Genomic DNA, 26,063 nt, shown 5'->3' with positions numbered 1-26,063 from the left:
AGGTTATCTTTGTCTGGAAAAATAGTGCTGAAAACCATTTGCAGCAGCTTGTGGAAATTTGTCTATTCTTTTGTTGTACATTTTATGCAAGAATATTCTTGCTATTTTGTAGCAGGATTAGTTTGCCTCTGTGTGTTCCCTGTGATTTTTTTTTTTCCTTTTTAAGTAAGATGTGCTTTTGTGCAGTTGTTGAACTGCAATGCAGTACCTGTCATGACTGTGGATACAGCGGGACTGAGTACACTGGAACAGATCCAGATTATCCTGTGTATTATACAGAGGCAATCCTAACAAGATTGTGACTGTGGCCTCTCTCCTGCCCTAGCTCGTCACTGCAGTTGTAACAAAGAACTGGAAAGAGATTGTGGAGTCTTGTGACTTGCGGAATTGGAGAGAGGCTTTGGCTGCTGTGCTCACTTATGCCAGGCCAGACGAGTTTACAGCTCTTTGCGGTAAGGACGCTTCATGGACTGGATAATTCCAGAGCAGTGTCATGGCTTTGCTCACAGTTCCTTGGCCAGTCACTTCCCCAACTTCAGCAGTGGTGGGGATGGATACTCAGAGTGATTTTTCCAGCTTCTTTGTTCTTATTTTCTCTAGATCTCCTGGGTAGCAGGCTGGAGAATGAGGGGGACAGCATTCTGCAGACACAAGCTTGTCTCTGTTACATTTGTGCTGGCAACGTGGATAAACTTGTTGCTTGTTGGACCAAAGTTCAGGATGGAAACAGTCCCTTGTCCCTTCAGGTTGGTAATTCTTTTAAGAAAGATGTTGGAAATTACAGACTGCAGTCATTTGGTTCTTAAATCAAATTATGGCGTGTAGAGCTTTGCTGTCTGAGGTACATCAGGATGCAAGCCCTTTCTTTCTGGAAAAATAACACATAAATATGGTACTGGAAAATGTGTTTGGAAGTACAGTGGCCTTTGTGATTGCCTTATTCTTTGGGTTATGGTCCTAATACACATCTTGTGTAAAATAATTGTAGTACTTAGTGTTCTGGTAAAGAAGGGTTTTTCAACGCTTGCATCTTTTGTGGTTAGGAAATACTTGGGCTTTTCTACTTTTGGAAGTTCAGGAGAAGAAATCAATAGATTTAAATCTGGAGAGACAGTTGTAGGAAAGTTCCTCATGAGAGTTTTCTCTAGGGGTTTGCCCATACAAAGGTTGGTTTCCAGCAGTGAAAGACATTGTTTTTAGCAGATATCTTGAGGATGTAGGGTTGATGAGTGGAATGAAGCAGTAATGGAATATGTTATAATATAGTGTTAGTTTCTTCCATTTGTTTAAGGCCTTTGAAGAACCAGTTTTAGAAAGTAATTGCTTGACAATGCTGAGGGACTCTTGTTTAGTTAATTGAAGGAACTGATTTGTGTCTGAGTTTTGCTTCATGTCATTAGTTCTCTGAGTTATTAAAATAGTTTGATTTTGAGGGCTTTATTTACAGATTTACCTTCAGTTTGAATTTGCATTTTGATTGCATGGCTTTGGTCTCTTAGGCAGTAAAATTGGAAAATGTTGTTGAAGTCCTAATTAGGTGGCTTTTTTACTGTGATAGTGGCAATAAAAGCTGTTGTGGGTTGTTTTTTGAAGTACTGATTTTTAGGGAAAAACAAATGGTTAGAAAACAATCTTTATTAGTAATGTGTGGTTGAAATCTTTGGTGTGGTACACTCATTAAATCTCTTGTATGATTTTAGAAAGGGGTGTAATTTTGGCAAACTAATATTTGTAGTATCCTTCAGTTTAAATACAGTAAGAAAAACATAAGAATACTGAACAGAAAATGTTCCTATAATTTAGGATTAGAAGGAAACCCAACCAAGACCAGCTCTGGTCTTGGGAGATGCGCAAGGAAGGCAAGACATATAGAGTATTTTTGGTGAATATCAGGAAAGCCATTTTGCTGTAACAACCAGAAAACTATGGACAGCTCTTCCAAGGGAGTTTTTAGATCCTTTAAAGAAGAATAAGAACTGACTTACTAAAACCCTGTGCATGAACATGCAGCAGCGTGGCACTAGTGTAGTGATGACAGGAGTGATGATGTCTGTTTGTTCTGAGGCTGTCACCAGATAATTTTATGAAAGCATCCACTTGGTGGACATGGTCAGTGCTGATAGGGCCCTGTAATCCTGTTTAATAAGAGCAGGTTTTTAGAGCTCTGCTGTTAGAAGCTGCTTGGTGGTTGGTTGCAGTTCTGTCCTCTGGGAACAGCTGTGCCTTCAGTGCAGCTGTGGCTGTTTGGGAAACCTGCACTTGGTTTGGGCTCCCCATTGGGTGAGAAGGGTCCTGTCAGGGACAGTCTTTAGCCAGGGCCTACTTAATTTGGTTGTTCTCACTTGTGGGTCGGTTTTTCCCCTCCTGATCTTTCAGGATTTAATAGAGAAGGTCGTGATCCTGCGCAAAGCTGTGCAGCTCACGCAGGCTGTGGACCCGAATGCCATGGGCGCCCTTTTGGCCGAGAAGATGAGCCAGTATGCCAATCTCCTGGCTGCTCAGGGAAGCTTGGCTGCAGCACTGACCTTCCTCCCTGCCAACACCAACCAGGTATGGGCCTTCAGGCTCTTTGCTCCTTCTCTGTCTGTGAACAGGTGTGCTTCAAGCAGAGGTTTCTGCATGGTGCAGTTTGGCATCAGGACTGCCAGTTGACATATACCTTGGAATTTGACAGGCTGTTCCCCTCACCCTGCACTGGCCCTGCTGAGTTGGCAGACATGCACAGACCTCTGCTCCCTCTTGGTTTCACACCTGTGTGCCAGTGACTGCCAAAGGATGTCCTTCCATCAAGCCAGACTTGGCAAATGAAATGACATTAACATTTGGTTGCTCTCTTCTGACTTCCCATCTTCCATCAGCTGGTATTTGTAGTCAGGCTGTTTTGGGAATGAGGAAGGCAGTTGTAAGGCAGTTCCAATGGCTTCATGTCTCATGCAGAAAGGACTTATTCCAATGGAATAAAGCAGAGCAGGCTTCTGAGAGAGCTCGTCAGTGAGTGGACACTCAGCCTCTTGGTGTGATGCACTGGGTGCCAGGCAGTGCATTTCAGCTCCCTTCACTGTCCTTTTCTGATTGCAGCCAAACATCATGCAGCTACGGGACAGGCTTTGCAGAGCCCAAGGGGAGCTCCCAGTGGGGCAGGACGGCCTCAAGGGACCATATGAGAGAGAGCCCATGGCCAAAGGGCGAGCTGGCCCTGTGGCTGGACAGATGCAGACACCCCAGGCACCGGTCCAGCAGTATTACCAGCAGGTAAATGGGCTTTGGCAATGAGGGAGGGACATGGTGCTTGAGTTCTACAGAGTAATGGATGTAATATTTTTTTCCTTTCTCTTGGTCTGAGGCTGTGAGACAAACCTCTACTGAGAGCCTTGTGATGAAGGCCATTGGTGCTTCCTTTCAGTTAGTACAGATGCCTCCTTTACTCCTCATCTGGAAACATCCTTTAAACACCTTGTCAAGTAGCCTGCTTCTGAAGAGGAGGTGTTTCCCCTCTTTGTTTGGCAGTGTGCTTCAGTGACAAGGATAGCTCTGTGTGAGAGCACTGCAGGAGTTCACTGTGCTTCCTCTCTCAGCCTCTGACGTTGTCCCATCCCTGCAGGCCTTGAGGCTTGCTCATGCTGCTCTACCAGCCTCCTCTGGGGCAGATTATTCCCACCCCTAGCTCTGATTTTGGCTGCAGAAGTTGCTGAGCAGTGGCTGTAGCAAACTGGGGGCACTTCTCTGCAGCTGTGGATACAGCCTGCTGTGAAAATACCTTCCTAGCCAGGTGTAAGGGGGCATGGCATGGGCTGGTGGGGAGGCTGAGAGTGAACTGTGCTGCAAAAAAGACCTGATGAGTATGAGACTAATAAGGGAGCTGTGCAGGGAAGAAGAGAAATGGGGGAGGAAAATTCTCTGGTTTTACCTCTGAACTGAGGCTGACACTGCAGCAGAACACACTGTCAATCAGGGCAGTGTGGTGTGTTGGGCAGCCCTGGCTGTGTGCTTAAAGAGCACTGCCAGATCTCTAATCCCCAGCACATCACTCCCTCTAAAGGTGCTCTGGGCTGGGCTTTTTGGACAGCAAGGCTGTATTAGGGCTGTGATTGTTCTCCTTGTGCAGAGATTGGCACAAGCAGAGGTATCTCTTGTCTGTGCTGCCCCCAATCACTGCCTGCCAGAAAAGAAAGAAGGGATGAAAGACTGGGGGGAAGTTGGGCATTTTTGATGTCAGCAGTAGTGTGTGCCTCTGCCTTCTCTCTAGGGTGTTAGCAAGGCAGATTTCAGAAGGGACAAAAGCCTTCATCCAGAGTTTACCTTGCTAACCCCAATTGCATATGATTTTAAATGCATCATCATTAATAATCAAATCTTCTCTGCTGTCTGTGTCTTTGGCCTTCTTCCTTGTAATCAATGAGCTGCCTTGAAGTGAAGCTGTGTGTTTCCTGTCTGGCTCTGGAGAACAGCAGCTCTCCTCTAGACATTGAGATATGAGCATTGCTTTTTTAAACCAGGGTTCCCTCTTTCTCCTTCTGTTTCCAGAATGCCTCAAGGAATTATTTCAGCAAGCCCTCTTGCTAATTAAAGGCTGGATGTATCACAACCCCACGAGTTCACTGGGAGTTACAACCCTCTATGTTGCTGGCTTTTCAGGGAGCTCATCCTCAGCAGGAAGGGCTTGAAGGGGACAGGTGTCAGTCAGAAAGGTTCCCAGCTGATGAACCAAAATGGAGAGAAATTACACGTTTGAGTCTTAGGATACTTGCTTTGTTTGACTTCCTTTTAAGAAAGTGTATATGTAGGGCTTGTTCAAGCTTGAGGCAGCCTTTGTTTAACTGCTGTCCCAAATAGGAACATGTTCTTAACACTTGGATTCTTTTCAGCATAGTTTTGTTGAACTCTTTTTCATTTGAATAAACCAGGCATGAGAGAGGATGAAAATGTCTTTTAGATACTCCATTGATGAGTTATGCAAGCATTAGCAGTGGCTGTTGTGCAGCTGACTGCACCATTAGCTTAACACTGCATGGGGTTAGGGACACAGACTGAAGCCAGCTGAGCCAGCCAGGGCTCCAGGGTCACAGCTTTCCCTCTGTTTATATTCTTGAATCTCAGCCATGTGTCCTGCTTTTGGGCAGCATGCCCACTCTTTGCTCAGGAATGTCACAGGCACAGGAAGTACTTCATTCCTGTCCCATCAGAAAAGCAGGAGTGGTTGTATGGAATTCATGCCGTTTGGAGTGGCAAAGAAGGAGCATGGAGGAAAGGAGCTATGAGAGACTGGCTGGGAAGCAATGACTATTATGATGTGTATTTGTGCATGTGCAAGAGCTGAATATCAATTTTTAACCTTTTAAAATTATACTTTTACCTTTCTAAATTCATATGAAGCTCAGTTTAAGCAGACTCCTTTTGTGTAAGGCATATGTTTTAATTTAACAGGAAACCTGGGGCTTGCAGCTGTGGTTAGTGATGCTCGCTGTCATGGACCAGTGGTGGAGGGGGGCTTCTGCAGTGGGAAAACGTGATGAAAGATGGAGTCCTGGCTGACTGGCACTCATAACACTGCGCTTGCTCCACAGCCTATTGCAGCTGCAGCTCCACTGTGCTTTGTCCTCACTCTGCAATTCACTTTGGCTCCAGTGCACAGTGATTTTTGTCTGTCTGGAATGCAATTCCTTTCCTCCTCTGAGATTTTATGGCTGTTAAAAGTGCCAGCATGCAAACCTTCTTGCGTTCACTTCTTTGCATCTTGTTTTGTGAAACCCTTTAGACTTTTTTATTGTTTTGTTTTCCATGATTGGTATTTCTTTGTTCAATTCAGGTTAGAATTGCCCCTACTGTCACTACCTGGAGTAACAAAACTCCTACTGCCCTTCCCAGCCATCCTCCTGCAGGCTGTCCCTCTGACACACAGGTATAACCTTCATTATTCCTCTCTGAGCCTCTGCTCCACCCCAGTATGTCCCCTGGTGTAGTCTGTGTGCTTGGCACAGTCTGATACAGATAGATGGAAGGAGCAGCTCCCATATGTGCTCTGGTTTTACTCCTCTGCATCTCCTTGCTTTTTTTTTTTTTTTCCACCAATGCCGAGGTGAGTGGCACTGGAAAGTCTTGAGTTGGGAGCTCAGTATGATCTGAGTCTCTCCAACCCTTGCCCCACACTGGAATATTTGCAATATTATTTTTCCTATCTCCCTTTTCCATGGAGATTAGAAACTTCAGAGTTACCATTTAAGTTTAGTTGAAAGATGTTCAGGCTGCCTGAACACCAGGCAGCACTGGCAGGGAGCTCTTCCTTGTGCAGGCAGGTGTGTGCTGCTCTGCTTGCTGCTGAAGTCACTGCACATCTAGCTGTGCTTTCAGTGCTGGGCTGGGCACCCTAAGGCACTTGGGGTGGTTTGAAGCATTTGCCCCTCTGCTGGTGATTCCCTTCTTCCAGGGAATGCGGTTTCAGGCCTTGAAACATGAACTCATCATTTTGCTGCAGTTCTGCTTCAGCACTGCGTTACCATTACTGATTAAATCCTGTCTCTCCTAACCATTTTTCCTGTAATTTTTTTTGTCAGGGGGACAACCCACCTCCTCCAGGGTTTATCATGCCAGGTTCTGTTGGTCCCAGCATGCCACCACAGCAAGCCACATCTTCCAACTACAGCATGTACTCACAAGCTGCAGCAAGGCCAGCGTATCCACAGAGTGAGTGACAGCAGTTTCCCCCTCTCCCTCCTGCCCAGGTGGGCCACCATTAGCTCAGGGATAACCAGTCCCCTCCTTGTGGCTGGGAGTGTTCAGACCACACCAGTGCTACACTTCTTGCTGGGTGGGGAGAAAGGTAAGGTGATATCTGAGAATTGTAATTTCTTGGTGGAGTCCAGGCATCAGACACCCTCTGTCAAACATTCCCCCTCAGCTCTCAGACTATTCCTTACCTGGCCATGCCCAAGGTTGTGCTAGGGTCAGAAACTCCTAAGTCTGAGTCCTGGGAAAGCAGCACAGCCCTGCTAAAGAGAGACACAGTTCAACTGTGTGCAGCTAAGCCATCTATTTCTCACTGGGGCTCTGTGGAAATGGTAGAGGGGATGGAGAAATAAGAGCAGTAGTAGAGGTGAGTGAAGAAGGGGCAGAGCCCTGACTCACTCAACGCAGGAGCTGAAAGTACTGGCAGGAGGGAGGAAAAATGGCTATAGATGGACAGAAGCAGTGAAATTAGACTTCAGGGACCACAGTAAAAGAAAGGGTTACATTGCCTTCCAGAGTCTATATTCACTTCCTTGGCCTCAGTTTTCCCTTAGTGAAAACCTGGGACAGGGCTTTCCTTTCTCTGAGAGTCCCTGTGAGGATTACAGTGGTCCAGAAGACAGCAGCGTCCATGTCCCAGCCCCATCCCAAGCAGCACAGTGGCTCTGGGCTGGAGGGTGTGTGTGGGAGAGCAGCAGTCCTTTGAGCCAAGGCCATCCTGTCTGTGCCTCCCTGCTCCCAGTGCCAGGCTGGGCATTTGAGCAGTCCTACATGTGCAGGCAGAGTTGTGGGAGCCAGGATTTGGTTGGGCAGGTAAGTAGTTTCGGAGGGTAGGGAGATGAAGAGAGGAGTCAAATGCAGAAGGAAGCAGAGGCAGATGGAGCCCACTGCTCTGTTATAAACTCACTGACTGACTGTTTTCTCTCCCTGTTTGTAGCATATCAGGCCACACAGCAGTACTCCTCTGGAACAGGGGGACCAGCTCTCTATCAGCCTCAGCAGCCTATTGCTGCCCCTGCTTCAGCCTCTTACCCCAGCCCTGCCCCTAACACCACCCCTTCCTACCTGCCCTCTGCCCCTGCCCACTCCATGCCCTCCCTGCTCTACCCCGGGCAGCCTCAGCCCTCCCCAACGAGCCTGAATCCCGTCTCTTCCTTCCCTGTTCCTCCTTCTGGCACATCCTTTCAGCATGGCAGGCCAGGACCTCCAGCAACTTCTGTGGCTTATGCATTACCTACTGGACCAACAGGTACTCTGCCTGCAACCAGTGACCTTCCTGCATCCCAGAGAACAGGTCTGCGCTTGGACGGGGGGCAAGCAGGGAGGAGGGAGGGGCTTGGTCTTCACCCACTGAGTTAAATATGCACTTTGCCTTGTGAATGCTCTGTGAGAAGTTTGCTTTTGCTTAGAGATCAGTTCAAAGCATTTCTAAACCACATCATCACCCCTGTGCGTCTGTGATAGGGCTGTGTTGCTGCACTGAGCAATGCGAGCAGTCATCTTTGTCTGGGGAGCCAGACCTTGCCAGTCACAGACCTTGATTTTGTCTTGCCCAAGACAGGATGCTACAACAGGCTTGGTGTGAGGCTGTTGTATACCATGGATGGATCATGCCTCAATTTTAACATTGGTGTCAGAGTCTGTACTGTGACTGGAGAGCAAAGTACAAAAATGAGCAAGTTTTCCTAATCACTGTAGACAAGATGATACCAATTCTCCTTGTTGAATGATTTTGCAGATGTGATTTGTCTGTGTCTCTGGTTCTTGAGCAGCTTTTTAAGCCCAGGATTGGTAGCATATTTAATTTAAATAGCATTTCCCATGGCATCAGCTCTCTTTCATTATTTTGTCCCTAACCTCTTACTGCAATGGGATTTACTGTGGCTGCAAATGCCTTAAAAGATAATCAGAAGTGATTTAGAAATGCTTTTACACGTCTCTTCCCTGAATGTCAATTAAAAGCGTGTGCGTGTGGCTGACAAGAGCATGTTGGAGCATGCTTGGTGAGAGCACTCCCTGAGGTGGGGGTTCGTGTCTGCTTGTGACTGCCTGGGTGTCACTGCTGTGGGACAGTGATCTCACCTGCCATAACAAACCTGTCCCTTCACTGTGAAACAGCAGCTTTGCATGTCAGACAGTGCAGGAAGAATCAGCAGTCCTTTTCTAAACCTGCTCATGAACATCCTTACATCCAGATGGTCCAGCTGAAGAGTCAAGGAGCAAATTTGGGAAGCAGAGGGTGTGGGGAATACTGGGCAAGATTTGAGCGATGTTTTGGGGATGTCTGCTCTGCTGAGAGGCCCTGATGTGCCTGCTGTCATTCCCTCTGTTATTTTAAGTCTGTTAGGGGTGATGCAGTGCAGAAAAGGCATTTTGCCTTTGGCAGCATGAATCCTATGAGCAGGTGCTCCTGTTGGTGTCCTTGAGGCTGGCAGCTCACATACCTCCTTGTGTTTGGGGGAAAACTGAATTCTTTGCTATGTCACAAAATTAGGACTGGTTTAGGACTACCAGAGTTGCAAGGGGAGAAAAGGCTATCTACCATGCAGCCAGATTTGGTATCCTTTCTGTTTTTGGAGGTGTACTGTGACCTCTCCTGACCCCATGTTACAGGTCACATCAAATTTGAATCTAAGACAGAAATTATTAAATTGGACAGAGGGGGAGGGGTGTTGGATAGGTTTCTAGGCCTAGGGTGTCAAGGAGAAGATTATAATGCAGATAGCATAGCATCTGCACATCCAAATAAATGCAAGGAACAAGAAAGTTGTTCATTCTTGCCCATTTTGCTACTCAACTTGCATCACTGGCAGGCACTTCCAATCTGCCATTTGCTAAGTTTCTTGCAGTGACGTGACATAGTCCACATGGCATGCTCAGAATGCGTGAAGCTATTTTCAGAGTTAAAAGTTGTTCACATTAGGCTTTATCAAACTTTCTGAAAACTATCAATGCTGCTTCTGTTTTTCTCAGCAGCTATGGTGAGCAGGGTTGCCAGTACAAAGTGTCAGACCTTCAGGAACCCAGACTTGGGCATTGTCTCCGATTTCTGCAGCCTTAGGCTGAAATGCAGAGGTGGACTGTGGGGTATGGTGAAGTTATGAGCCCAGGATAGCTCATGCATACACACAGGTGATGATTGCAGCTAGAGAACTATGGAAAAAGGATAAAGTGTGTCTGGAGAGCATACTCTGTTCTCTTCCAGTGTTTAGATCACACCTTTCAGAAAGCATACCAACAAGAATGAAAAATCCTTTGTTTTCTAAGTGCATCAATGACAGTGTACATGCTTAATATGCTTAACCACCAACACATTTTCTGAGCAACTGCACTGCCTAGTGGGGGATGCCCTGGCATGAGATCCTGTAGAGCCACTGAGACCTGCAGCCAGAAGTAGATCTCACCTGTAACTCTTCGAGTGTTCTGGTGCAGTGATGCTGATCCTGGCAATGAAGTGGTGTGCTTTTGTGTGTGATGATGATCTAATCTGGGAACATTATGCTTCACTTTGCAGTTGTGACTCATTTAAAAGCAGGAGTAAGGGAAGAAAGAAAAAAAATATCAAATCTGAACTCTTGAAAAGCACCTGACCTTTGAACTGGCTTGGATTTAAAGATGCCTGTAAAAAGGAAGAGTTCTGTAAATATTTCCTGGTTTTTTTGCAAAGGCACACAACATCAGTATGTTAAGCTGTGCTTGAAGCTTCTGTAAGCAAGAAAAGTCCACGTCATTTTATTTTCAACCCCTCTCACTTTGTCTTGTGGTAGACTTAGAACCTACTTTCAAGGGAGATCTAATTTTCAGCATCTTGAATCTTATTTGAAACTGAAGTAGACCAATCCTGAGCTAAAGGAAGGGTTCGCACCAGAAGTATGAGCAGGCCAACTCCAGGGACAGGAGTTATCTTCTCCCCAAAGCTCCTTTCCTCTTTGGAATGGTGAGGGCTTTATTGGCTACATTTTGCCATTTGGGTTTGTTGCTCAGTCTGATCAGGCAGTGTGTCTTTTTGTGAGTGTAAAGTTGATGTGTGAGCAGACTTATGTTGCTGGGCTGTGTGCAGAGTTGAGAGTGTGCCTTGGTTTGAGAAAATACTAGGGAGATCCACCTTAAGGTGAAGTACTTCAGGCATCTCTTGAAAAGCTTTGTGGAATGGTAAAAGGTGTTGAGAAGATTGTGGCTAAGAGTAATGGTCTGTCAGCTGCAGTGGAATAGAAAATGAAGACACCAGAAGAGATAAGAAAAAGGGCCAGAATGCTGCAACATTTGTTATAAACAACTAGAAACACTGATTTACTGCATGGAAAGAGCAACAGGCTTATTTTGGGGGAAGGTGGACAAAAGCAATTCCATGGGGGGTTTGAACAAATTACTTGTCTCCAAGCTGGCATTGTAATTAGGTTAGGTGTTTTTATTTTTTTCTGCTGATGCATGTTGTGAAACTAAATTGCTGGTCAAAGATTAAAGACCAACTGCTTCATTATTTTTGAAGAAATTTTTTTTTCTAGTTATCTTTGCATTTTGTCTGCAGAAAGCCTACTATCTCAAGACCAGGCCGCTCCCTTCGCAGGTGAACTAGGTACCACCTAACCTGAAAATAATTACAGCCACTACATGAAATTAATTGAGTGGATATCAATTATGCAAATGTTCTTTAGTGAACATTAAGTGTGATGCTGTTTGCCAATTAGACTTTAATCAAATTGATTTTTAATTAATTGAAACCAATAACAATATATCTGGAGTTTTTAACCACAGAAACAAAGTCTTTTTAAATATTTTCCTTTTCTTAATGCAAATTATTCCAGGAAATTAACAGCAGTAGCAGTCTGGGAGATTTTCTTTATGTGGTACTCCTATCAGTATCTGAAATACTCTGGAATTTTCTGGATAGAGAGGAATACGAGAGGCTGCCAGGAGATGGCACTGCATTTGGTTAAAGAGAAAACAGATGTGAAAGGGGTTTTAAATAGTTTTTCATTTGCCCCTTTAATATGCTCCAGATGCAAAACTTGCTTGACAAAACCCTGGGAGCAAATGAAATTTCAGATCAATTAAGCCAATTCTGCAGTAATGTTAACCTGTGCTGTCTAAGGTAAATTCATTATCTGCTAAGTGGAAAAACACTGTGGTGAAAAAGTCCTTTGAGCAGGGATTTGGTTTTGTTGGCTTTTTGTGGCTGTGTGCAATAAATCCTGATTACTTGGGGAGGCAGCAGTAATGTCTGGATGTAATGCCATGGGCTCAATTCCACGTGCTCCATGAAGAGATGGGCAGCTCTTTCTAATGCACTAATGGGAGCTTTGGGGTGCAAATATCACAGCTAGCTTTAGGGGGCTTGCTTTCTTGGGAGAGCAGAAGGTTTGGTGCAGAGCAACACTCCAGACTTGGAGTGAATCTGCTCAGACATCCTCTGTGCTTCCAGTTTCAAACAAATCACCCCTGGTACAGAAAGCCAGATTTTTCCACCTTGCTCAAGCAGCTCTGCTCTGATTTGGGATACAAAGCACCCAAAACCATGCTGTAGCTGGCAGGGGAAAGCTGGGTTCATGGCTCTTCTGTGTTTCCAAGGTGACTGGGTGAACTTGGCCTGAAATGCTCAAGGCCTCTCATACCGCTTCTTTTTGTGTGGTGTTGCTGGGGAACTTGATGTACAAATGTCCTGGATAAGCTCTCTTCACATACACAGTCTGTGTAGCAGAGCTTTTTTGGGCATGGTAGGCCCTCTTCAAAGGCATGTCTACTCAAACTCTTTTTTTCTTGCAAGAGAGGAAAAAGTTAATAATTGAGTTATTAACTTCAGAAGAGTTGGTCAAGATCCCCAACCTTGCCCAGTAGGTGCAGAGCCCAAAGGGTCTTATGGCAGGGATGCTGGGAGGCTCTGTCTGGCTCTGTTCTGGCCCTCAGGGAAGGGCAGAGGAGCAGGCAGGTCAGGGCAGGCTCTGCCAGTGGAGCCATGACATGGATCTGGCCCAGCTCAGTTTAAGAAGGCATCACTGCCCTCCTCCCAGGTACTTATAGTCTCTGTTTTCTTTCTGTTCCAGGGCCTCAGAATGGCTGGAATGACCCTCCCACCCTCAACAGAGCTGCCAAGAAGAAGAAGGTAGTCTAGGAAGTCCTACCTCAACACAACTGAGTGCTGGTCACTTGAAAAACAATAGTTTAAGCTGCTCCTGGGAAACATGTTGGCAGGATAAGGGAAGAGAAGGGTTAACAGCAAACAAAAACTGCATCTCATGAGCAGAAATGGCCTTTATGTCTCTCTAATAAGCATAATCCCTCTCAAAATGTCTAAGCCTCTGAAAGAGATGGTGGGGTTTTGCTGAAGTTGTGGTTGTTAATAACAACATTGTTTCTAGTTTGAAGCAAATACTTCTGATTGTTTTCATCTGCAGAAAAGCAGCAGAGTTTTGCAGGAGATGATACTTAGGCAAAATGAGGAGGCTGTGCAAATTGTTATAGATTATTGACGTTGCTGGAGCTGAAAGCAATTTATCCTGATTAAGGGTCTGACCCTGAGAGATCTGTTGAGAGTAAGACAATTTCCATGATGGAGATAATGTAGTTTTGCAAAATGGATTTAAATTGCAGCGGGGCAGGATAATTGGGAACACTTGGCACAGAGCAGAGTGAGGCTTTTTATCCCCTGGTGCTGCTGTAGCCTGGAGTATGTCCACAACAGTCAGTGTTATCCACCATTCTCTGACCCTGGGAAGCAAGAGTTAGTCTGGAGCATGTAAAGTGTGGGGAGAACAAAACATTAGAACAGCCAAGGATAAGGTCTGGGTGGAGGCAGAAGTCTTCCTTACCTTACCCATTGGGTTTTGGTCTCTGCAGTTCAAGGTGAAGAAGCTTTTGGAGGCTGGATAAAGAACTCTTAATGTCAAAATAACTGCTGGAGCAGAGAGCTCAGGAGCAGCCTTCTGCACACAAGGCTTTTGCTACTTGTGTGTGTGTCAGAGCCAGAATTTCTGCCATAGCCAAGGCTTGCGGGTTGGCTCCTTCTAAATAAGCAATGTGTTAGTTGCATTCCCTGTTGGGTATTTAACAAATCTGTCAGTTGTGTTTCTATGTTTGTTTCCCTTCTGTCCACTGTCTGAGGGGTGGTTTAGGATATTATAAAATGACTCACCACATGGAATGTTATAAAATAGAAGAAATGTCTGGCATTTCAAGCCATAATTTTGAGCTCTTTTCCTCCTAACTAAGAACTTATTCACTACTCAAGAGTTTATTGCTGTGATTAATTTCTTTTATAATTTACTTTATTGCAGGATTGGGATTTTTTTTTTTTTTTTTGCTGTCCCAAACCACTAGCTTAATTCTAGCATCATTCATTCAGGGTTCTGTAATAGTCTCTTTTTTTTTTCCCATGTGCACCCAAAGAAATGTGCACATTCCCATGGAAGCCCTTTCTGTTATTTTGATTCCTTCATGATGTGTGGCAGAGGCCAATAGTTCATTTTGCTGTTTCTTCCCTCTACCAGATGTTTGTGAAATACCCCTGTGTAAAGACTGGCTCAGTTGTTACATGCTCAGGGATGACTCTGAAATGCCCTGGTAATGTGCCTTTGTGCAGACCTGTGTGCCAGAAGCTTGAAAGGCTTTCAGGAGCTTTACTGGGGCATGTTGCTGGCTATGTCCTATGAACTGCATGGACAAAAATACACACTTGAAAGTGACACAAAAGTCTAAATATAATGACCCAATAGTAAGAATAGATGTAGGTATGGGTTAGCTTTCTCTTCTAATAGTGCTGGTCTGCCAAACCTCTGGGTTGGAGGGAGGGTGGCTCTGATTCAAGGTGGCTGCACTCAGCTCTTGTGGCCAGGGGCAGGCTGGGCTGCCCCAAGGCACTTCTTATTGTGCAGCCAGAGGGGATGGGATTGGTTGGCCAGAGTGAAATTCTGTGTTGTCTGCCCCTGTTGTTTCTGTATCCAGTGCTCCAAATTACTGTGGTTTGGGAAATCTGTAAGAGCTGGGTGTTGTGCTGTGCCTGCAGCAGTCACACCAACATAAATGCCCTGCTTTTTTCCTTTTATTCCCCAGGTCCCTGACAACTTCCTGCCCCCGGTCCCCATCACCTCCCCCATCATGAACCCACTGGCAGATCCACAGTCTCAGCTGCAGCAGCCCCAGGCACCATCCAGCAGTACACCCAGCTTCCAGCCTGCACACCTCCCTGCAGGGCAGATGGTGCTGCAGGGTGGCTTCCAGCCTGCTTCCCAGCCCCTGGGGCCATCCATCATGCCACCTACTGTTTCCAAACCCAGCACGGAGGGGGCCCCGGGGGCTCCAATTGGCAATGCCATCCAGGTAACGTAGCCCCAGCATTGCATGGGTTTATTTATCCATCAGTAGAGCCTGCCAGGCAGGATCCTGTTGTACTGGCTTTTCTTGTAGCCACTAAGTGTACTGTGGAGTTTCTAGGCATTGGCTTTGCACCGTGCTGGCATTTTGTTACTGTGAACTCCACCAGGATGCCACTAATCCTCTAGTCAGTATGGGCCAACAAGCTGCTTCCTCCTGCAACTTTCACAGCCTCCCAGAGGGAGCAGTAGCAGGTGCTGGTAAAGTCACCTCCACACACCCACAGGGAAGAACACAGGTTCTTCTAGGAGTTGTGCCAAGCTAGGTAATAATGCCACTTGCTTTAGCTGAAAACAACATGTGGGCACAGTGACCTGGAAAAGCCTCACCTGTTCTCTGTTGTTCAGCATGTGCAGGCACTGCCAACAGAGAAGATCACCAAGAAGCCCATCCCTGAGGAACACCTTATTCTGAAGACTACATTTGAAGCTCTCATCCAGAGGTGCCTGCTGTCTGCCTCTGATCCGGTAGGTGATTTCTGTGACTTGGGATTTCTGATAACAAACTCATTTCAAAGGGAAACAACAGTTACCTGGGAAAGGGAGTGTTGACAGCTTTAACACAACCATTGGTGCTGGATAGGAAAAACATTTCCCATGGCAGCCAGTACCTTGTAAATGAGCTATCCCTCCCAAAGCTTCTCATTTATTTCTGATGGCCAGTAAGTAACATGCCACCACAAAACTCATGCTTGCCACATGCTAAAAGGTGGTGTTGGTGGTGTGCAGAGGGCTTTGTGCATCAAATTTGCTTAGTCTTGTCGGTTTGGTATCACTCAGTTACTCAAAATCCATTATTTAAAGGCTGCAGAGTACATATATGTGTGTGTGTGTATATGTTTGTATGTATATATAGTGTATTCTGCATTCCCTTTGATCTTTTCTTCCTCTAAGTGCCTCTTCCCCGAGACAAACGAGGCAAAAGCATTCCACTCATATCTGCACCTGGTGATTGCTTTTCTCTCCTGCTAACACATTTTACCTGCTTCTTGTTAAATCTCCCTGATTTTCTTAGGCAGTGAGAGTGTTTCAGCCCATGGAGACAAGAGACACCACCCTGGCTGTACACATCAGTTGTTGTCAGAGCAAATACAGGCACTGCTCAGCTATTACATTTTGAAGGGGAAAATGGGAATGGGAACTAAGGAGTGAGGAGAGCAATCAGTTTGCACTTCCACCTAATTGCTTTGGCTGGAGAGATTTCTTGCTCTTTCCTAGACACAGTTTATTCCTCACTGTCCTAGCTGACAGTCCGTAAAATGAAAATAGCATGTGCTCCTTTTCATGGGTTTTGAAACAAATGTTCTGTGGTCATGCATCTGAGAGTTGGGCAGCCCAAAAGAACTGGGGGTTTCTTACCTACTCCTCCTGGGGTATTTTTTCCTTAGATATATCAATTCCTTGATGATGTAACTGCAGCTGAGGAGTTTGCTGCATGTGGCCCAAGACCAATGTGCTGTGTTCTCCTTTATGCCATCTGAACAGCTTTCCCTAATTTCTAGCACAGCAAGCAGCGAGCAGCTGGTCTTCACCCTTGAGCTAGAGCATTCCCACAGGCTTTTTCTTCTCCAGGCAATTATTTAATCCAGACAAATATTTCCAGTTTCCGGGGAAAATGACAACTATCCTAAGTGAGAGTGGATTGATGCACAGACTGATTTAGGAGGAAATTCCATTACTCTTGTGCACTGATGCCATTCCTGCTGCTATTGACCAGCAGCTTTTTTGTGCTCCTGCAGTTGTAACCTTGATGCTTTATTACTGTTTTATTACTCTGTAGTGAAAGCTACAATTTTAGATGTGGCGATTTTTGTTGTTGTTGTTTGGGGTTTTTTTAAGTGGCTAAAAATTCATTTCTCCAGCAGCTGCAGCTCCAGGTGAAATGTACTGGGGTTATTTTAAGAGCTTTTGGTGGCAAAATAAATCCAGGAACATCAGTGGGTGGTTTACTTTATAAAAGCCATGGAAGCACAAAGTGTCTGAAAGGACAGATTGGGTTAGGCTATTAGTTTTTCTGTTGACACTAAAAACTTACAGAGAAACTGCTGTCTTTACTAAACACATGAGGAGAAATATAATTAGGATTTTCCATAAATGATGACTGAGTTGTACACACTTAGAACTGGAGAATCTGCATGTGCCTTAAGCTCTCACTAATGTTGCTGGATGCTTCATTCCAGTAAAAATTTTATCCAGTTACGCTTTTTCAGTGAACCATAGGAAAAAAGAAATCATGCTGCAAGTCAGAATTCTGTCACTTTTCTTATCAGCCAAGCCAGTGGGATTTGCAAATGACCAGTGGCTTTTGAGGCGCACCTTTACAGGTTTCTATTTTCTGTAGACAACTGAAGTGTTTACATGTGGAAAACTAGAGTCATGTTGTCATTGCTAGCAAAATCAGGGGAGAAGGGTGCAGAACAAAGAATCCAAATGATGTGTTAGGAAAATGTTGTTGAGAAAGGAATTTGATGTGCTGCATGGACCTCTTTGCAATGATACCAGATTGGTGTGGGGTTCTTAAAATAGCTGTTCTTTTATGCATTTGTCTTGCAGCAAACCAAGAGGAAACTGGATGATGCAAATAAACGTCTGGAGTTTCTGTATGACAAACTTAGGGAACAGACAGTAAGTTCTGTTTCACTTCCCCCCACCCTTCAATCATGTGTGGCTAGTGACTTCATTGGTGCAATACTCTTTCTGCAGTATGTAGCAGGGGCACATTTTTTCCTCGGAAGTGTGCTCCAAATGCATTTATTGGAAGTTGCATGGATTTCTTAGAAAACAGCCAGTTACTGTTCTTGGCCCTACATGCCAGTGCAGACTTTACAGTGTTGTTTTGGGGTCGTGTCATGAGTTTTATGGTGCTGTGCTGAGGCAAAGAGCAGAGCTTCTTGCAGCAGGCACTGGTTCTCTGCTCCAGGCAGGAGCTGAGACACACAGCCTGGGGTCAAAACAGAACCCAGGGGACTTGGATATGGGAGGCTCACTGACTTCACTGGAAGGCAGATGTGCAAATACTTTTGAAGATCTGGTAATTTTCCAAAGGCTTCCAGGAGGCTTTGGCAGAATAAAGGACTGTGCTTACATATTTTAGTACCTTAAGATTAGAGTGATGTAATCCTCTTGTTGCCAGGCCATGTTTGCTGAGCAATTACCCTTACCCAAGGCATAAAAGCTCAGTAGGTTTTTCTGATGCCAAAAATCTGTCACAGCAGGTCTCCCCCCCCACACCCCCAGGGAATTGCATCCAGGGGCTTGCAAGGAAGGCTCTGCAATACTGCAGGGAAGGCTCTGCAATACTGCAGGGAAGGCTCTGCAATACTGCAGGGAAGGCTCTGCAATACTGCAGAGAAGGTCCATTCTGGTTGAAGTCTACTGTTAGACTTCCCAGTGGCTGTTCCCAGTGTGGTGCAGCTCTGAAGATGGCTATCTCCAAAGAAAGGAACTAAGTGCTGCACCTTCCTGAGGGCCAAGTGCCACATTCAGAATTTTTTTTTCTTGTTTTTCCTTTGTGCTGACCTGCCTTGCCTGCCTTCCTTGCAGCTCTCTCCAACCATCATTAGTGGCCTGCACAGTATCGTGAAGAGCATCGAAACGCGCAACTACCAGGAGGGACTGAACATCCACACACACATCGTCAGCACCAGCAACTTCAGCGAGACCTCTGCTTTCATGCCAGTCCTGAAGGTTGTCCTCACCCAGGCCAATAAGCTGGGGGTGTGAGGCAGCCCTGCACTTTCAAAGCCCTGGTTGGGTGGTTGCTTTCCCAAAGAAGTGCATTTCTATGGCAGACACGCAGGAAATGGACCAAACGCTTGTCCTCATGGCATGGCGCAGCAGAGCTGACAAATGGCATTACACTCTCCCTGCAAAGTACTTTGTTCTAGAAGGGCTGTGGAGCCCTGGTGCTTTTCTTCTTATTTTAATCCTTTTCCCATCCCTAACGATTCTCATCTACAAATAGTATATTTAATGGATGATGTCCCACGTTGTCAATTTTTAGGCGCATGTTACACTGCTAAACAGTGGCTTTTAATAACATGTATGTGTTCAAACAACAAGATAGGTTGTGTATTGTACCCTAAAACAGATTATTCCCTTCCACCCACCCCACTGTTCCTTATCCACCGGATTAAAAACAGTCTGATCAGGTTACAAGTGTATCTGGTCTTTCATTCTGCGAAGCTGCTTGCAGTTCTGTTATTACAATTTACGTCTTATATAGCTTAATTGTGCACTGGGGCAAATGAACAAAATAAAAGCTAATGTGATATTTTCAATCAATGTAAATTTATTAATTTTTTTCTTTATGAAGTGCAGTGGAGAGATTTTTGAACTGGAGTACAATGGGGCTGCTTTCTGCTATGTCCTGGGCATGAGAATACTTTTGTTTTTCCTCCTCTTATCATTACAAGGTCTGTGTAGAACACAGATCAGCAGTTGGAAGAATTGTCTGGGATTTGGAAACAAAAGAAACAGTTTTACATAAAAACAACCTAAAATATCAGTCCTTGTGGAATGTAGATTTGGCAATGTATACTGCAAGAAATAATCTCAGTAACAGTGTAAATCACTGCAGACTTCTGTGACTTCAAACAGATTTGTTAGGCAAAACAGTCTTATTTCCATTCCAGCATTTTCTTCCTAAGCTTTTAAGATTGGTAAACACAAGGCTTCAGCTTGAAGTTACCTTATTTTAGGGGTTTAAACAACAACTGGAATAATTTTATCTAGGTTATAGGTTTCTAAGCAATGTTAAAAGTATTCTTGTGTAAGTGTACTTACAGCAGTGTATTCAGCACCTCTGTGTCTTGATTCAAGGTAGAAAAGTTCTGAAAGAACACATTCAAACATAAACAGGAATAAAATAAATTTAAAAGCACCCCTCAACAGGGTGAAAGGCATCTGTGCTGAGCTGGCCTGTGATTTGTGATGCACTGCTCAGCAAGGAAGACAAAAAGCAATCTCAGTACTTCAGGACCAAACCAGCAGGTATGAGGTAATGCTAGAGCAGTTCAGGAGCTGGCCTTGCATATTCTCTCCCTGGGTGTTTTTGGGAGTAGTTCTGGAGAGGGAGTGGGATTGGTGGCATGCACTGGCACTTGTGAAGGACAGGTATGGTTCATATTTTGGGAAGCTGGCTGTTCCTGGCAATGACAGCTGGGGAGACTGATGTTAGTGGCAGAAGGGCATGCTCTCCAGCAAGTGCAGGGTTGTGGGCAAAACCACTGCTTTTGTAAACTGGAAGCTCACAAGCTGGGACCAAGAGCAGGAATATGTGAGAGTAATGAGCTGGGAATATCTCCTACTTAAGGCTTTATAAAAGCCAAGGAATGTTCAGTGACAAACCTTCATGAGACTTGCATCCATGTCAAAAGATTCCAAATGAGAATCTAGTCAGCAAGGCACACGTGCCAGGGACAGGACTGAAGAGTTTATTTAATGGGAAGAAATTAAATAAATTTTGCTTGCTCCCCTTTTGAAGAGCACAAGGGAATCAGGTTGACTGGAATTATAGAGCATGACAACACATGTGGTATGAGCTGGGTGATGTCGGTTTGGTCTGGAAATTGGTCACAAATGGAAATGAGGAAGGGTTTTGAGGTGATAGTATCCTAAGAGTACCCTGATGTTACACCATGGCCTGGACAGTGTCAGCAATGGAGTCATCTCCTCTCCTTGCTGAAAGGAAAGCTGTCTTCTACCTCAACCATTGTCAGGAGCTCAGGACAGGATGAATGCACTGCCCAAATGCATAACAGGAGTGGATGCAAAATCTGCTCTTCTCTCCTGAGAGCTGAGCTGAGTTATCAGTTACACTGCCGTCTGTTCATATCTTCAAGGAACGCCAAACAATTAGCCACCCATCTGATGGGATAAATGCAAATGGCCATCTTCATTTACAGAAGGCAGTGAATCCTTGCCAAGTTATGCTGGTAAAACAATTTGGCCCCAAATAGCCTAATTTTGATCTCACTGAGCGAGAAGAGATTTATACTTTTAGGACACCAACCAAGCTGTTCTTCTTTGCAGCCACCCAAGGCTGCAGAATTATAAGAAGGGATGGAAGGAAATTCAAGGATGTATTCCAAGCAGCATAGGTGTTGTCTGATGGCAGCTGACGTGGAGGTACCTTGCTACTTCACTGGTCACCAGCCAAGCAAAAGGGCCAGCAGGAAAGGGCAGAGTTAATGTAGTTGGGTCCTACTTGCTGGAAACAGGTGGGGATGTAGTAGTGGCAGTACTGCAGAGAGGACATCCAAGTTAAGCACTTGAGTAAAAACCTTGCTGTGTTTGTAAAGCTCTGTAATGGATTTGCCTTGATTTGCTGGCAGAGGTCCAAGGTCAGCACTAGGCATGAATGCTGGAGATTGTCTTTAATTGCTGCTGCCTTTCTAGCCTGGGCACAGTTTGCATCAGATTTTTCCTGTGTTGTGCCTTTCAGGTCACACAGTTCCCAAACATAAAGATTGGGAATGTGGTTTTGCTGCATAGTAACCATGTTTTCTCTGCCCAGAAGGAAGAATGTGCTAGGCTGACTGAGCTAATGAGACAAGGGACGGGGGTCTTGCCAGAGCTGTTTCCCCAAAAAGCTATGGAGGGGAGGGGGCATGTTTTGGCAAGCATGGCAGAGCCTGCATGCAGAGCAGTGGCACCACTCCCCAGAGCTCTGCTGGCTGGCCTCAGCTTCATCTTCCCCTTCCCCACCATGCTGGTGCTTGGCTTCAGCAGCACCAACCCCACTGTGTCATTAGCCCGGCTGGGGAGCCCCTTCTGCCTGAGAGGGGGAACAAAGGAGATACTGAGTCAGGTATTTCCCTTCCCTGCCTCCACTCCCCAACACCTGCGATCCCACACGGCTCCACATCCCGAAGCGTTCCTTGTTCCGAGGCATCTATCGCAAAGGCAGAGCAGCAGATATAGAGCCAGGCACGGCCCAAAGCTAAAGAGAAATCCAGCCAAACATCTGCCACCAGCTGACAGCACCTCCCCTGCAGGGAATGCTGAGTGTCCTGCTGAGGACAGCCTTCAAGTCGGTCAGCCTTGAACAAGGGCCAAGACTTTACTGAGGAATGTGATAAATATTGTACTGATAACAGGAACACTTTCAGCACATCCAGTCTAAAACGGGGTAACCTCCCAGCCTTGACATGCTGTATGCTGGGGTGAGCATTCCCATGTTTCCTCTGGTGATCCTGCAGATCAAACAGATACATCACCAAATGGCCAGTCAGCATGGATGTATGGATACGTTTAATGCAATCCTCACTCAAAAGAGGCTGAGCTGATTAAAATTCCTCTGAGCTTTAGAGCTGCAAGTTATCCAGAAGAGCATCTAATTAAGAGGGGATTTATTATGAAGCACTCTAAAAAGCAGCTGCAGCTGGCCTCACCCAGTAAGTCCATGCCTGCCTGGACAGCACACAGAAGGCTTCTTTAGAAATTGTTGCTCAAATTCTATTCCAGGTACACAAGAAGCACTTCAATCCACAAAATTGATCACATATTCTTTATCCCTCTAATGTTTAAGGCTTTGTTTCCTTCTTTTCTTAAAGTGTTCCTTTGAACAATGCTTTGGGGTTGTTATTTTTCATGGGAAAAGAAAAGAAAAAGAAAAGAAAAGAAAAGAAAAGAAAAGAAAAGAAAAGAAAAGAAAAGAAAAGAAAAGAAAAGAAAAGAAAAGAAAAACACTGTTGACAACATGTTAAATAGCTCTGCTGCAATATAATGGCAGCAGGCAGGACCGAATACCATTAAAATGGTACTAAATGTTCACATGAACCATTCACTGCTTTTCATTATTGCTGCCCTCTTTCTTTCTTATGGGCAAAGAATTCTAAAAGAATATTCAAAATATACCAAAAACAATCTTGGGTTTAATTATATGCTCTCTGCTGATTCAGTTGCCTCAGGAGGTGTAGTTATTAATTAATTATCTCAGCAGACTAATGTGCTTTGTAGCAATATCACTCATTAAGCCACACTCGGCTGGGTCCAGGCCCATCAGGAGCTGAGGCCAGTGCTGTGCCAAGACCCACTTGGGATGGAGGTGAGCTGGTGTCTGCCTGCCTCCCCCTGCCACACCACTCTCAAACCCTGGCAAAACCTCCCTCTGAACTCCTTTGGGTGGCTTTCTAAGGCAGGAAATAGTCAGGTCAAATAACTGGAGAAGGACAAATAAATTCTGGAGCTATGCAACATTAGGGGTCAGTTTTTGCTGCTTCAGAAACCGTTGTGATAATAAAAAACGTGAAGATACAAAGATTTTAAGGCCCTTTGCAGCCCCAGCTCCAGAGGACCATCCCAGCCTGGCTCATCCCAGTAAGGCAGAGATCCTCTAGGCCTCGTGGTGCTTGGCAGTAAGGATTTTTGATGGCACAGGCATCAACCGGACAAGCTGCTGCTGCTGCCCAGGCATGCACTGACACACAGAACATGACAGGCAGGGACCATTCGCAGGCGTGAGTGGATTCCCCCGTGTTGCTCCCTGCACAGTGAGAGAGGAAAACAGGCTTTGTCTAAGGGGCTTTGTCTAACTCCAGTAGCAGTGCTGAAACCTGAATTCCTGCAAGTCCATTATGTTCTCTGCTGGAATAGGAAGCTCCACAATATTCAGGTCTTTGTCCTTTGGTTGTCTGACAGACAGTTGTGCTGGCAGAGTAACATATGACCTCCTTCCTCCCAGCAGTACAGAAGTGTCTTTGTGGCACAGAGACGGCTGTCCCCACCGGCAGAGGGAATCTGCCAGTGAGGTATTCCCAGGCTGATGTCCAGGGCAGCATTTCACACCTCGGTGCAGATGATGGATGAGGCCTCTCTCACTGGTGAGGCTGAGAGGATGTGTGATCCCTTGTGGGGTGCACTGAAGCACTACCCAGAGCCTGTGCCAGTGTGTTCAGCGACCGGGTGCAGCACTTCAGCCAGGTTCAGAAAGGCAGGCTCAGTCCCAGGGGAATCACACTCTTGCCGGCTTCCTGTGGGTGGATTGGAGTCTGTAGTCCAGCCCTCTGGCCCAGCAGTGAGATTTGAGCAAGAGTTGTGTGAGGCAGACCACACAGTGAGATCATCTCAAGTCAGTGCACAAGACAGGAACAAGAACTACGGACAGGTCCCCTGGACCACAGCTCAGTGCCAGGTGCCCCTTTCACCTGCACAGAAAAGGCATTGTTGCAGCAGCCAAGGCCAAACTCAGCGAGCAGAGGGACAGGCATGACAACAGAAAGTCCAGCTGGAATTGCCAGCATAGGCAAGATGTGCAGACAAGAGGGAGGCTGTCACTTCCTCTCAAAACTCTGCCTTGAGTTCTCATTTTCAGCACGTCTGCATTCACCACTGGGTACAGCAGACAAAATCAAGTTGTTTCCAGATCTCTTAACTACACTCAAACTTTATTTATTGTTTTTTTCTTTCCGGACTTGCACGTCCTTCGCTTTTAAAAATATGAACGTTTATTCGGAATGTTTATTGAGAAAATCTCCTTTTAACTCTGTTGCTGTTTTGGTTGCAGCTCCCCAAGTTTTTTTTTTTTCTCTAAGGCAGTTCTGGCCTGCTGAATGTTTTCCAATGCTATTTTTTTTTTACCACAGGAAGTAGGATTCAGATTTGCAAAAACTTTCTTTGCATTTCTGGGTACTAACAAGGCCTTAATCTGAAAGACCAGACCTCTCTGCGACATGTAGTCCTGACATTAGGATCTATGTGGCCAGGTATCTTTATTCAAGACACTAGATGTTTCAACAGCATCATGTCCCAAAATACACTGCTTCCCACAGCTACTGCAGTGATCCTGGGACAAATGCTAATGCTGTCACTGAGTTGCCACTGCCCAAGCAGTGATTTTTGGGATCAGAGGAACAGTGACGGGCTCCACTCATGAGGAATGACACTGTGCAACAACATTCTCAAAGGGGATACTTTGAGCTTCCTCTGCTCCTCCATCACGACCAGCAGCTCCATGAGCATTAGGGACTGCTCTGGAGCCATCTGGGCTGGCTACCACATAATATCCCCCTTACAGTTTTGCTGCTGCACTTGCCAAGTCTTCTCTGCATGCAGCCAGCTTCACTTGAAGAGGGACACAAGGACTTCTTCACAGAAGTTACCCAACAGTGTCACCCTAAGCATCAGCGCTCCCTACACCCAGAGGACCTGTGGCCACAGCAGAGCATTTTTCTTGTCATCTGAAAGCAAGCTTACCTGCTTTCCTTGCTGCATTGGCTACTCCGCAAGCAAACTGCTGCAAACTAGAGGTAAATGTGGGGTATGAAATTTACAGTATTGTGTTCAAAGGCTCACAGAGGGAACCTTCACAGATGTGTTCATCAGTGGCTCCAGTTAGCTGGAAATCTGGCAAAGCAATTTGTGTTTGCCTCTTGCCAGGGTGGCAGGAACGTCTGTGGACGTCAGCTGGGAGGCTTCAGTGCCACTCGCATCTGCATGAGCATACAAGACTAACATCTGTACTGTGCCATGCTTTAACATCCTGCAAAAACAGGGTGAACAGTTTACATCCTGCCTTTTCAGAGAGATGTGCTCCCTGGGTCTCCATACTTCCTTGCTGCCTGGTAGCATTCCCATTTCATTCACCTTGAACCCTGATATTCCTGCCTTAAACACTCAGGGCATCCTGTACGTGGTGTGCAGAGCTGAGCTTGGGCTGTGCAGGTTCCTTCTGCCTGGCGTGCCCAGCAGCAGCTGGGGATCTGCTGCTGTGCAAGGGATGGAAAAATCATTAAAGGATGAAGTCTTCTCTCCTGCCTGCCCCCAACAACAGATTGCAGAGTCCAAACAGGAAGATGAGTATTAGATCAGTATTAGGTACACTTGAAATAAGCCTGACAGTTGGCCTTGGGCACCTGGAAGAGGTCAGGAGTGCAAGTTAAATCGCCTTCCTCTGCGGTCCTGGAGCAGCAATGGAAGGACATGGCTTGGAAATCATGGAAAATCTGGTCCCAGTCAGGGCGGAGAGCAGAT

The 26,063-nt window shown here is 45.7% G+C and overlaps 1 protein-coding gene across 1 annotated transcript in view; it reads left to right on the top strand.

Annotated features, from left to right (window-relative positions):
• Positions 1-19,251, top strand: part of SEC31A (SEC31 homolog A, COPII coat complex component) — a 39,117-nt gene extending 19,866 nt beyond the window's left edge. The window contains exons 17-28 of the mRNA XM_062493046.1: positions 326-452; positions 601-746; positions 2,377-2,550; positions 3,079-3,252; positions 5,807-5,899; positions 6,552-6,681; positions 7,661-8,017; positions 12,765-12,823; positions 14,770-15,036; positions 15,438-15,557; positions 17,643-17,714; positions 18,633-19,251. Of these exons, the coding sequence (XP_062349030.1) occupies positions 326-452; positions 601-746; positions 2,377-2,550; positions 3,079-3,252; positions 5,807-5,899; positions 6,552-6,681; positions 7,661-8,017; positions 12,765-12,823; positions 14,770-15,036; positions 15,438-15,557; positions 17,643-17,714; positions 18,633-18,812 (1,899 nt within the window). The 3' untranslated portion in view covers positions 18,813-19,251. The remainder of the gene's footprint in view (positions 1-325; positions 453-600; positions 747-2,376; positions 2,551-3,078; positions 3,253-5,806; positions 5,900-6,551; positions 6,682-7,660; positions 8,018-12,764; positions 12,824-14,769; positions 15,037-15,437; positions 15,558-17,642; positions 17,715-18,632) is intronic.
• Positions 19,252-26,063: the final 6,812 nt, after the last annotated feature.

The sequence above is a fragment of the Cinclus cinclus genome, chromosome 5 (assembly GCF_963662255.1).
Source record: "Cinclus cinclus chromosome 5, bCinCin1.1, whole genome shotgun sequence".
Taxonomy (NCBI): Eukaryota; Metazoa; Chordata; class Aves; order Passeriformes; family Cinclidae; genus Cinclus; species Cinclus cinclus.
This window is presented reverse-complemented; position numbering and strand designations above follow the sequence as displayed.